Source organism: Nicotiana tomentosiformis, chromosome 12 (genome assembly GCF_000390325.3).
Source record: "Nicotiana tomentosiformis chromosome 12, ASM39032v3, whole genome shotgun sequence".
NCBI classification, from domain to species: Eukaryota; Viridiplantae; Streptophyta; class Magnoliopsida; order Solanales; family Solanaceae; genus Nicotiana; species Nicotiana tomentosiformis.
Genome location: NC_090823.1, coordinates 63437968 through 63451467, shown reverse-complemented (window position 1 = coordinate 63451467; position 13500 = coordinate 63437968). Strand labels below are relative to the sequence as shown.

The 13500-nt window shown below is 43.2% G+C and overlaps 1 protein-coding gene across 1 annotated transcript; it reads left to right on the top strand.

Moving 5' to 3' along the window:
• Nucleotides 1-9742: 9742 nt before the first annotated feature.
• LOC138902759 (uncharacterized) lies at nt 9743-13244 on the top strand. The gene is made up of 2 exons (XM_070190656.1): nt 9743-10157; nt 13210-13244. Exons 1-2 carry the CDS (start codon nt 9743-9745, stop codon nt 13242-13244), a joined length of 450 nt encoding a protein of 149 aa, XP_070046757.1.
• Nucleotides 13245-13500: the final 256 nt, after the last annotated feature.

Genomic DNA, 13500 nt, shown 5'->3' with positions numbered 1-13500 from the left:
TAATCTCTTTTTGAGGTTTTGGAGTATGGTTTTGTTTGTTGATTCTGCTTGTCCGTTCCCACTAGGGTGGTAGGGCGTTGATAGGATTGTTTTGATCTTATGGTCGTCGAGAAACTTGCTTACTTTGCTGCCGATGAACTGCTTCCAGTTGTCGCACACGATCTCGCCTGGCATTCCGAACCGACATACGATGTGGTCCCAAATGAAGTTAATGATTTCTTTTTCTCTGACCTTCTCGTATGACTGGGCTTCCACCCACTTAGATAAATAATCAGTCATAAATAATATAAAATAAACCTTACCGAGTGCCCATAGAAGGGGGCCAATGATGTCCGTCTCCCATTTCGTGAACGGCCATGGTGACAAAACCGAATGCAGCGGCTCCTCGGGCTGATGAATCATCGGAGCGTGCCTTTGACATTCATCACATTTTTGTACGAACACCTTCGCGTTCCTTTCCATGTCAATCCAATAGTAGCCGGCTCTGATTATCTTTCGAACCAATGATTCGGTGCCTGAATGATTTCGACAGGTGCCTTCGTGAATTTCCCTCAGAACGTACTCGGTATAACCTGGTCCAAGAGATATCGCGAGTGGGCCATCGAATGTTCTTCTGAACAGGGTTCCGTCTTCGGACAAGCTAAACCGGGCTACCTTCGTACTCAGGGCCCTAGATTCTTTCTGATCCAAGGGCAATTTCTCGATCTTCAAATATTCTATAAATTTATTTCTCCAATCCCAAGTAAGGCTCGTTGAATTTATCTCGACATGGCCTTCCTCTACTATCGATCTCATGGGTTGTACGACTGCCCCCGAGTTGAACTGATCGTCCTCGTCCGACGATCCTAGGTTAGCAAGGGCATCGGCCTCACTGTTTTGATCCTGAGGTACGTGTTGTAGTGTCCACTCCTTGAATCGATGTAATATTATCTATAACTTATCAAGGAACATTTGCATTTGTTCTTCTCTGACCTCGAACATCCCATTAACTTGGTTCACCACAAGGAGGGAGTTACATTTAGCTTCGATCGCCTCCGCCCCCAAACCTTTGGCTAATTCGCAACCTGCAATCATGACCTCATATTCGGCCTCGGGGTTAGTCAATTTTATAGTCCTAATAGATTATCTAACTACGTTGCTTGTTAGTGGCTTCAATACGATGCCAAGTACGGACCGTTTTGCATTTGAGGCGCCATCCGTAAAGACGGTCCAAATCCCCGAAGAATTCCCCTAGTTCAACAACTCTCTTTTGACATCGAGTATTAGGGATAGCGTAAAGTCAGCCACAATGTCTGCCAAAATTTGAGATTGAATGGCGGTCCGGGGCCGATATTCAATATCGTACCCACTGATTTCCACGGCCCATTTGGCCAACCGTCCCGAGAGCTCTGTCTTATGCATAACACTCCTCAACATGTAAGTAGTCATGACACATATGGGGTGACATTGGAAGTATAGTTTTAGCTTTCTAGAGGCGCTTAGCAAAGCGAGCGACAATCTTTCTAGGTGAGGGTACCTAGTTTCGGCCTCGCCAAGGTTCCTACTAACATAGTAGATTGGAAATTACATGCCTTTCTCTTCTCGGACCAGGACTCAACTCACCGCTATCCCCGATACTGCCAAGTACAGGTACAGTCGTTCATTTGTCTTCAGTGTGTGAAGAAGTGGTGGGCTCGACAAATATCACTTAAGTTCCTCCAAGGCCTGTTGGCACTCCGGGTTTCATGAGAAGGCATTCTTCTTCTTTAATAGTGAGAAGAACCAGTGGCTCTTGTTGGAGGACCTCGAGATGAATCGCCCCAGGGCAGCTATGCATCCGATTAATCTTTGCATGGCCTTCATGTTGTCTACAATCGTGATATCTTTAATGGCTTTGATCTTGTCGGGGTTGATCTCGATTCCCCGGTTGGATACCATGAATCCGAGTAATTTACCTAATCTAACTCCAAACGCACATTTCTCTAGGTTTAGCTTCATATTGTATTTCTTCAATATGCTGAAAGTTTCCTGCAAATGTTTCAAATGGTCCTATGCTCGCAGGGACTTGACCAACATATTGTCAATGTAAACCTCCATTGATTTTCCTATTTGTTCCTCGAACATCCGGTTTACTAGGCGTTGATAAGTGGCACCGACATTTTTTAATCCAAATGGCATAATGTTATAGCAATATGTGCCGTACTTAGTGATGAAGGAGATTTTTTCTTGATCGCCCGGGTTCAGCCGTATTTGGTTGTACCCGGAGTAGGCATCAAGAAATATGAGAATCTCGTAGCCGGTCGTGGCGTCGATTATGCTATCGATGTTGGGCAAAGGGAAGGAGTCCATGGGACATGCCTTATTCAAATCCTTATAATATACACACATTCTTAATTTATTCCCCTTTTTAGGGAATACCACTATGTTTGCTAACCAATCCGGGTATTTAACCTCCCGAATGGACCCTATTTTGAAGAGTTTAGATACCTCGTCCTTGATGAAAGCATGTTGACCTTGGACTGGGGTCTCCACTTCTACTTGACCGGGTAAAACTTCGGGTTCAAGCTTAGCTTGTGAGTGGTTATTTCCGGCGGGATCCCTGTCATATCAAGGTGGGACCAAGCGAAACAATCTTCTTTAGCTATAAGAAATTGAATGAGTTTTTTCCTGAGCTCGGGGTTTAACACCGTGCCCAGGTATACCTTTATATCGGGTGAGTGTTCGGTTATCGTGACTTGCTCCAGTTCCTCAACCGTTGATTTGGTAGCGTCGGAATCATCAGGGGCTATGAAAGATCTGGGAACTCCGTAGTCATTGTCCTCGTCTACCCCTCGTTCCTCCGATCATGTTGAGGCTGGTATCGGTGATTACTATTTGGCCTAGTCTTTAACCATCTGATTTGGATCCTCTAATGTCGAGAGTGTGGATGCCGGGATCACCTCATCGACCGAGAACATCTCATTGGCGGCTGGTTATTCCCCATAAACTGTTTTGTCTCCGCCGGGTGTTGAAAATTTCAGCACCTGGTGTAGTGTCGAGGGTACTGCTCTCATGTTGTAAATCCATGGCCTCCCGAACAAAGCGTTGTATCTAATATGCCCTTCAATTACATAGAACTTGGCTTCGTGCATGGTTCCGGCTACGTTCACCGGTAATGTTATCTCCCCTTTAGTTGTCTCGCATGCCATGTTGAACCCGTCCAGGACTCAAATCGCAGGTACGATCTGGTCTTATAGGCCGAGTTATTCCATGACCGTTGATCTGATGATGTTGGCTGCGCTAACTGGATCAATTAACACACGCTTAATTCGAGATTTATTTACGAGTACCGATATTATCAGTACGTCATTGTTGGGTTGCGATCGAGTTTTTCTATTCGAGGTTCCTTCTGGTACGTAATCCCAAGACCGTGTTTCCCTTGTGATGGATACATTGGTGCGCTTCAGCATTGACCCCTAAGGAATATCAACCCTACCGATAATCATGTTAATGACGTGCTGAGGTTCCTCCTGCTCGGTCTGCTCTGGCAGATGCCCGTTGTTGAACAGCCGGGCCACTTCTTCTCTTAATTGTCGGCAGTCTTTTGTTCTGTTGCCATGAGTGCCGTGATATTTGCACATTAGGTTGGGGTCCCTTTAGGATAGATCGGACTGTAAAGGTCTAGGCTATTTGGTCTCTTTGATGCGTCCGATGCCAGATACAATAGCGGCGACATCGACGTTGAAGTTGTACTCTGATAATCTCGGTGCTTCTTTAGGCCCGACGGGCCTGTCGAAGTTTTTTTTGCTCAGGTATCCTCGGGTGCTCTGAACTCAGTCATTCCTCCTTTCATTTCTCACAGGGTTCCGCCTTGACCCACTGCTTCCCCTATCTCCATTGTACGGCTGATACCGATCCCTATTCGATCTTGGTTCATGATCGATGTATCTCTTCACTTTGTCGATGGTTCTGACGGGCTATATGAACTCGGAAGGGGGCCCCAAGCTGATCATCTTCGACCCTGATTTTTGATTGATACCGGTTATGGATCTCGGCCTAAGTGACAACCAGATATTGTACCAAGTTCTGTTTTAACTGTTGTGAAGCCAGAGAGCTCCGAATGTTGAGTCCTTGGGTGAAAACCTGAATGACCCAATCATCAGCGACCGGTGGGAGGTCCATCCATTCCATTTGTAACCGGGACAGGAACTCTCTGAGCATCTCATTATCCTTCTATTTTACTTTGAAAAGGTCTGACTTTCTGGTGTCAAAATTACTAGCCCCGACTTGTGCTTTCACGAAGGAATTTGCAAGCATAGTAAATGAGCCAATAGAATTAGGTGGTACATTGTGATACCATATCATAGCTCCCTTTGATAGTACCTCCCTGAACATTTTCAACAAGACAGACTCGATCTCATCATCCTCCAAGTCATTCCCTTTGATAGCACATGTGTAGGAGGTTGCCTGCTCATTTGGGTCGGTCGTTCCGTTGTACTTAGGGATCTCGGGCATGTAGAACTTCTTAGGGATCGTCTTTGGAGCGGCACTCGGAGGAAAAAGTTTTTGCACAAACTTCTTGGAATCCAGACCTTTCATTATTGGCGGTGCTCCTGGGATTTGGTCGACCCTGGAATTGTAGTTTTCCACCTTTTTGTCATTAGCTTCGATTTTCTTGTCCTCTGATTCTATCCGTTTTGTCAGTTCCTCGAGCATTTTTATGATTTCGGGGTTAGTCCCCGATTCATTTTCATTCGACCTCTCTACGACCGGTTCATCCCTACAAGTGACTTCCCGGGACGGATCGGGTTCAATCCTACTCGGTGCGCGGCCTTGGTTCTGTAACTGGGCTATCACCGCCTGTTGAGCGTGCAACATTTTGAAGATCACACATAAATTGATCCCGTCTCCTCCAATGTTTAATGTAATTTGGGTCGCAAATCGGGCTCCACCACAAATGCTATTCTCGATGTCTGTATGCAGATTTGTGTTGATAACCACATAAGTTAGCTTCAATCGGGTCTGCGACCAGAATTTCGATGGGATCAACGGGCGGTACCTCTTCACTGGGCACTATGTTGTTATTTTCACCGTGATGGCCGAACTCATTGTCAACATGTAAGTGTGATGATTGAGAGTTTGACATTTCGAGTTTTAACCTGAAATTAGAGACGCTTCAAAGAGCAAGTGTAAAGTAGTGTGTGTTATGGAAATTTGTATCTAATAACCACTATTATCCTTACCCCCATGGTGGACACCAAACTGTTTACCCCCAAATTTGGATAACAATTGAATTTGTAAGGGGTTTTAAGGATATGTAGATTAACGTGACACAAAGTGATAAATTAAGTTGCAATTGAAATAGACAATGATAAGGTAAATTCAAACCACACGAATTGGACAATTTCAGTCTTGGGAGGTCAGTCATCCTCGAGCCGGATGAACTTCGATTGGTATCAAGATATAGAAAAACAAGAGCTTAAAGAGAAAAATAAAAATGTAGTGCTTTGGAATGCGTGTTATAATATATTAAATAAATTATCAGACCCCCTTTATATAGTGAAGGAGTACTACCTTAGGTACTATTCTATAAAAGGTAAAAAATCTCTTGATTTGCTGATTGCCAGTTCCGTATTGATACGTGCCGAGATTCCCGCCATAATATCCGACCGGTCACGAATATTTCAGTCTTCTATTGGCTACACTAACAATGTTCCTTCGAGCTCTTTCGAGACTAGGACCGATTCCGGGATCACGGTCTCGATATTCTCGAAGGCAGACATTCTGCCCCCGGGCCCTAGTCCGATAGGACTTGGGGTCGATCTTCAGTCTTTTATTGCCACATTTCGGGCCTGACCTATTACGTCGTAAGTGAGCTTAATTTTGATCGTATATAGTTTTCTAGAGAAGTTCCACTGTATTCTCCATACCGTGGTTATTATGTAGGTGAGGGGAGTTGTTTTTACTATATTTCATCTATCAGAAACAACGTATTGATGGTCGTAGGATTATGAGGAGGGTAGGCCAGCTAATGCAGCCCCACTCACTTGGGCTCAATTTTCAGAGATGTTGTTTAGAGAGTTTGTTCCTAGACCCTTTGGGATGCATGGCACATAGAGTTTGAACAGCTGCATCAGGGGACTATGTTAGTGTTAGAGTGTGCTATCAGATTCAGTGAGTTGTCCCGACATGCACCTGCCTTGGTTTCTACAGTCAGAGAGTGAGTCCACAGATTCATCGAGGAGCTCATTTATGGTCTTAGATTCAGCATGGCTCGAAAGTTGGAAACAGATAATCCGTTCTAGCAGGTTGTAGAGATCGCACTGAGGATGATGGGTATGCAGGGTCAGGAGAGGGAGCACAGGGAGGCCAAGAGGCCTCGAGATTTTGGAGGAAATAGTGGTGTCCGCACTGCGATTACAGCCCGTCATGGCAGTGGCTATGTGAGCCGCCCTTTTCATTCAGCACTTCCAGCTACCAGGAGCGCTCCGGCTATTTCGAGGTCTCAGGGTGCTCATTATGCTCACTCACTTTCCAGTGCACCTCCCGCAGGGGTGCCTTCAGCGGTCAGTCCTACCGACCAGGCTAGAGTCAGCTTCAGCAGCCACGCCCATCGATAGCTTGTTTCAAGTGTGGTGATGCTAGACATATGGTCAGGGACTGCCCTACACTCAGTAGGGGTGCACCTCCATAGACTACACAGGCTCCACGGATTCCACAGGGTTCACAGGTCGTGGTTATTGCTACAGTTATCGCTCCTCCTGCACCACCAGCAAGTGATGGAGGTCAGGTGGGTAGAGGTCGCCCTAAGGGGGAGACCAGGCTCATTTCTATGCTATCCCTAGTAGGATGGAGGTAGTTGTATCGGATGCTATCATCACAGGTATGATTTCGGTCTATCATAGGGATGCATTGGTCTTATTTGATCTGGGACCCACTTATTCATATGTGTCCTCTTACTTTGTTCCATATTTTGATATATTGTGACTTATTGGGTGATCTTGTATATGTGTCCACGCCTATGGGAGATTCTATTATCGCGGACCGTGTTTATCGGTCGTGTTTAGTTCTTATTGGTGGTTAAGAGACTAGATTCGACCTATTACTACTCAGTATGGTGGACTTTGAGGTGTCTTGGGCATGTATTAGTTGTTGCCCTATCATCCTATTCTGGACTGTCATGCCAAGACTGTGACACTTGCTATGCCAGGTTACCGCAGTTGGAGTGAAGGGGTACATTAGATTATATTCCTATTAGGGTTATATCCTTTCTTAAGGCACATTTTATGGTTGAGAAGGGGTGTGAAGCATATCTAGACATTGTGAGGGTGTTAGTGTTGATACTCCTACCATTGAGTCAGTTCCGGTTGTGAGAGATTTCCCAGATATGTTCCGAGCATACCAACCGGGCGTGCCGCCCGATAGGGATATCGATTTTGGTATTGACTTGATGCCGGGTACTCAGCCCATTTCTATTCCACCATATCGTATGGCACCATTGGAGTTGAAGGAGTTAAAGGAACAACTTCGGGAGTTACTTGATAAGGGTTCCATATGACCGGTACCCATTATGAGGATGTGTATTGATTATAGGCAGCTGACCAAAGGGTGCTCTGGGAGTTACTTGATAAGGGTGCTCCGGGAGTTGCTTCTGGAGTTAATTAATAAAGGTGCTCCGGTTTTGTTTGGGAAGAAGGATGGTACTATGAGGATGTGTATTGATTATAGGTAGCTGAACAAGGTTACAGTCAAGAACAGCTACCCATTATCGCGCATTAACAACTTGTTTGATCAGCTTCAAGATGCTAGAGTGTTCTCAAACATTGATTTGTTGTCAGGGTATCATCAGCTGAAGATTCGAGATTCAGACATTCCGAAGACTGCTTTCAGGACTCAATATGTTCACTACGCATTTTTAGTGATGTCATTTGGGCTGACCAATGCCCCAGCAACATTTATGCACTAGAGAATGGCATATTCCAGCCATATCATCGTATTCATTAATGATATATTGATGTATTTCTGCAGCCGGGAGGATGATGAGCAGCGTTTGAGGATCGTGCTCCAGACCTTGATGAAGAAGAAGTTATATGCAAAGTTCTCCAAGTGTGAATTTTGGCTTGATTCGGTGACGTTTTGGGGTCATGTGGTGTCTAGCGAGGGAATCAAGATAGACCCGAAGAAGATTGAGGCAGTTTAAAGTTTTCCCATATTGTCTTCAGCTACTCGGATCCGGAGTTTTATTAGTTTGACCGCGTATAATCGCCGCTTTGTAGAGGGTTTCTCGTCCATTGATGCACCTATAACTTAGATTGACCCAGAAGGGTGTTGCTCCCTTCAGATGGTCTAAGGAGTGTGAGGAGAGCTTTCAGAGCTCAAGACTGCATTGACTATAACCCCAGTTTTGGTGTTGCCTACAGGTTTTGTGTCTTACACCGTGTATTGTGATGCATCGTGTATTGAGCTTAGCGTGGTGTTGATGCAAGATAGTAGGGTGATTGCCTATGCGTCTCGGCAGTTGAATGTTCATGAGAGAAATTACCTTGTGCATGACTTAGAGTTGGTAGCCATTGTTCACGCATTGAAGATTTGGAGGCATTATCTGTACGGTATTTCATGTGAGGTCTATACCGGCCATCGAAGTTTCCAGCATCTATTTAAGTAAAAGGACCTTAATTTGCGGCAGCAGAGATGGGTAAAGTTGCTGAAAGACTATGATATCACCATACTATATCATCCCGGGAAGGCCAATGCGGTGGCCGATGCATTGAGTAGGAAGGCGGAGAGTATGGGCAGTTTGGCATATTTACCGGCAACAGAAAGGGCACTAGCCATGCATGGTCAAACCTTGGCCAATCAGTTCGTGAGGTTAGATGTTTCATAGTCTAGCCGAGTTCTTGTTGTGTGGTTTCTCAATCTTCTTTGTTTGAGCACATCAGGGTTCGTCAGTATGACGGCCACCATTTTGCTTGTCCTTAAGAACACAATGCAGCAAGGTGATACCAATGAGGTATCTATTGGTGATTATAGGGTATGCGGATGTTGGATCAGATATGTGTGGCCAATATGGATGGGTTGTGTGAGTTGGTTCTCAAGAAGGCCCAGAGTTCGTGGTATTCCATTCATTTGAGTGCTGCTAAGATGTATCACGATTTGAGGCAGCACTACTGGTGGAGAAGAATGAAGAAAGATATAGTGGATTATATGGCTCGGTGCATGAACTGTCAGCAGGTGAAGTACGAGTATCAGAGACCAGGTGGTTTGCTTCAGAGACATATGATTACTGAGGGGAAATGGGAGCGTATGACCATGGATTTCGTTGTTGGGCTCCCACATACTTCAAAGAAATTCGACGCAGCATGGGTTATTGTGGATAGGCTGAGCTAGTCGGCACATTTCTTTCTGGTGGTGACTACCTATTCTTTAGAGCATCTGGCTCAGATCTATATCCATGAGATTGTTTGTCCATTATCTCCAATCGAGGCACGCAGTTCACATCACATTTTTTGAGAGTCATACAACATGAGTTAGGCACACGGATTGAGTTGAGCATAGCATTTCACCCCCAGATGGACGGGCAGACCGAGTGCACTATTCAGATCTTGGAGGATATGCTACATACGTTTGTTATGGATTTCAGGGGTTCATTGGATCAGTTTCTACCTCTTACAGAGTTCGCCTACAATAAGAGCTACGAATCGATTATTCAGATGACTCTTATAAGGCCCTATATGAGAGACGTCGTCGTTCTCCAATTGGTTGGTTTGAGCCGGGAGAGGCTAGGATGTTGGGCACTGATTTTGTTTGGGATGCGTTGGATAAAGTCAAGTTGATTCAGGATCGGCTTCATGCAACACAATATAGGCAGAAGAGTTATGCTGATCAAAGGGCTCGTAATGTAGCATTTATGGTGGGAGGGAGGGTTTTGCTGCGGGTTTCACCCATGAAGGGGGTGATGAGGTTCAAAAAGAAGGGCAAGTTCATCCATAGGTATATTGGCCCTTTTGAGATCCTTGAGATAGTTGGTGAGGTGGCCTACAGACTTGCATTGCCACCCAACTTATCGGCAGTTCACTCGGTGTTCCATATTTCCATTCTCCGGAAGTATTATGGTGATCCATCGCATGTAATAGATTTTAGCTCAGTCCAATTGGATAAGGATTTGACTTATGTTGAGGAGCCGGTGGCCATCTTGGATGGTAAGTCCGGAAGTTAAAGTCAAAGAATATTGCTTCAGTGAAGGTTCAGGAGGGGTCATCTGATCGAGGAGGCGACCTAGGAGACCGAGCACGACATGTGAAGTCGTTATCATCACCTTTTCTTCGCTTCAGATATGTCTCTATATCCATTCTAGGACGAATGTTTGTTTTAAGAGGGAGAGAATGCAATGATCCGATCAGTTATTTTGTGTATTTTAGCCCCGTTTCCCCTTTTAATGCTTTACACATGTGTATATGGGGTTTTATTACTTGTGGGGTTGGTTAGTTTTGTTCCGGGCAAGTTTTAGGTCGATTTGGTTCGGAATTTGGCTTTGGGACTTGAAATAGATCTGTTTTGCTATTTGGAACTTGTCTGCAAAATTTGGTGTCATTTGGAGTAGGTTTGATATGATTCAGACGCTTGGTTGCAATTCTAGAGGTTCTTGAGTTTTCTTTTGAAATTCATGCGTTTTGATGTCCGATAAGTAGTTCTCGATGTTATTTTTGTATTCTTATCATGCGAGCGAGTTCGTATGATATTTTTAGACTTATGTGTGGATGTTTGGTTTGGAGCCCTGAGAGCTCGGGTTAGTTTCGGACGTGTTTAGGAAAGGTTTGGACCCAATTACAGGTTGCTGGTGTTTCAGGTGTCGTAATTACGAACACCTGCATCGCAATTGCGATCATAGCAAGGGCGTCTGAGGTGTCACATTTGCGGCACCAGGATCACAATTGCCAAGAAGGACCCAACCAGGGTAGGCTTGCATTTGTGACAAATTGGTCGCATTTGAGAGGGAAACAGGGTTTGCAATTGCGAACCATGTGTTGTATTTGCGACTTCCCCTTAGGCTGTCAGGAACCGCAATTGCAAGGCCTTCTTCGCAATTACGAACCTAGTATCACAATTGTGACATCTATAACTGAACAAAGGGCTAGAAAGACGGGATTTCATCTCATTTTCTCTCATTTTAGAATCTTAGACCGGTAGGAGGCGAATTGGAGAGGGGATTTTCACCTACAATCATTGGGTAAGTGATTCTAATCAATTTCCAACTATATTTCCTTATTATGTATGAGGTTTAACATCAAATTTATGAGAATTAAAGAGGAATTTTGGGGATTTTTGTCTATGTTTTGAAAAATGAAAATTTGGGATTTGAGAGCCGAATTGGACTCGAATTTAATAACAAAATACATATATAGACTCGTGGGGTTATGGGTAGTCAAGATCTACCCTTGGACTCGGATTTTTGACCGGGCGAGCCCGTGCTTGACTTTTGGAAAATTGTGTAAAGATCATAGCTTTATCTAGCTTTATCTGTCGTAATTTGTTTCCCTTGCATTTTTTTTATGTTATTAAGTCATTTTTGGTTATATTTGAGCCGCAGAGGTAAATTTTAGGGAAAAGCTATTTTTGAGGGTTGATTTGGCTTGTTGAGGTAAGTATCTTGCCTAAATTTGTGTGGGGGGACTACCTCTTAGGATTTGGGTTGATTGTGTTATTTGAGTTATGTAGAAACGTGTACACAAGGTGACGAGTGTCTATACAGGCTTATTTGTGGTATTTTGACTGGCTTAGACTCTTAGGTTTCTTCCATGCATTTAATTGAAATTGTCATAACATGTTATAGCTTCCATTGTTAAATTTACTCTCACTTGTTCTATTGGACGTTGTTAGTACATGTTCTATCTTTTATTGTCAAGTTTGCTCTTATATGCTTTAGTTGAAGTTGTTACATCTCTTATTGTCTTGTTACCTCTATTGTTTTTGGATTATTCTTAGTTGAAGTTGTTATTACATGATACCTCTTCTTGTTGTTTATTCTTATGCACTTAGATGAAGTTGCTATTTCATACTATCTCATTCATCATTGAGCTTATGTATACACTTGAATTGGAAGTTGTCATTCTGTGGGAATAACTTCATTTTGAGTTATTGAAGTTGAAGTTGTGAAAGATATTAACACATTGAGGTTGAAGATGTTGATTATTAAGATATCTTTCCTCATTGAGTATTTCTCATTCATTTTGTTTTTATATATATTCTTGGTCACATTGTGGTTGAGCCATTGGCTATATATTGTGGTAACATTGTGTTGTTGATTTTGGCAAGTGTTATGGTATATGGGCACATATGGTGCAAGTTTATTATTGTGTTTTGATATTGATACGCATGCAGTGGTATAATGATAGGGGTTGATAAGCATCCAGTTAGATAATGTTGGATTTACGCGTGTGTTGCTAGTAAGGGAATTACTTTAAGCCACACAGTGAGATAAGGGAGTTAAAACGCATGTAGCTATTTTGGGAAAATGTTCTAAAAGAAATTGCAAGGCTCACGTGGTGATATAAGGAAGATTGTGATTGTGACTTGTGAAGTGAGATTATGAGATGTGGTACCTCGGTTGTTATTTTTTTTTACATTCCATGTTAAAAGGCTTGCCGATTTGGAATAAGCGTTATGTTTACTTCATTGTTTTTACTTGTATTTTTACGGTACTTGATCACTTGTTATTCCTATTATGTGTTTGATCATTTGTTGTTCCTATCATGTGTTCACTCGCTTACATTATCGTACTACTTGTCGTCATTCATTTCCTCACTTTCCATTATTGGACTATATCATTCTCTGTTTAGTTTTCTTGTCCTAGTAGGTGTCTTGACCTGACCTCATCACTACTTTACTGAGGTTAGGCTTGATACTTACTGGATACCGTTGTGGTGTACTCATGCTATGCTTTTGTATATTTGTTTGCAGATCTATGTACATCTGTTACCTAGATCTGACCTAGTTTCCATGCTAGTACATTTGTTACCAATATCCGTTACATACTAGAAACCTTTGTGGTATACTCACGCTACACTTTTGCACATTATTTTGTCATTCATTTCATCGCTTTCCATTATTAGACTATATTACTCTCTATTTAGTTTTCTTGTCCTACTAGGTGTCTTGACCTGACCTGGTCACTACCCTACTGAGATTAGACTTGATACTTACTAGATACCGTTGTGGTGTACTCATGCTACGCTTTTGCACATTCTTTTGCAGATCCAGGTACATCCGCTCGTGCTAGACGTCAGTGATTGACCAGTTATTCTGGAGACTTCAAGGTACATGTAACGGCCCGACAGATCGTTTTAAGCATTTTCATTATGTTCAGTCGTTTGAAGTCTTGAGTAGCTTCATATGATGTATTATGACTCGTGTGAATCATCGATTTTGGTTTTCAGGTTATTCGTAATTGATTTAGAAGAATGATTCTCAACTAGGAAGCTTTAAGTTTGAAGAGTTGACCAAGTTGGACTTTTTAGTACTTGACCTCAGATCAGAATTTGGATG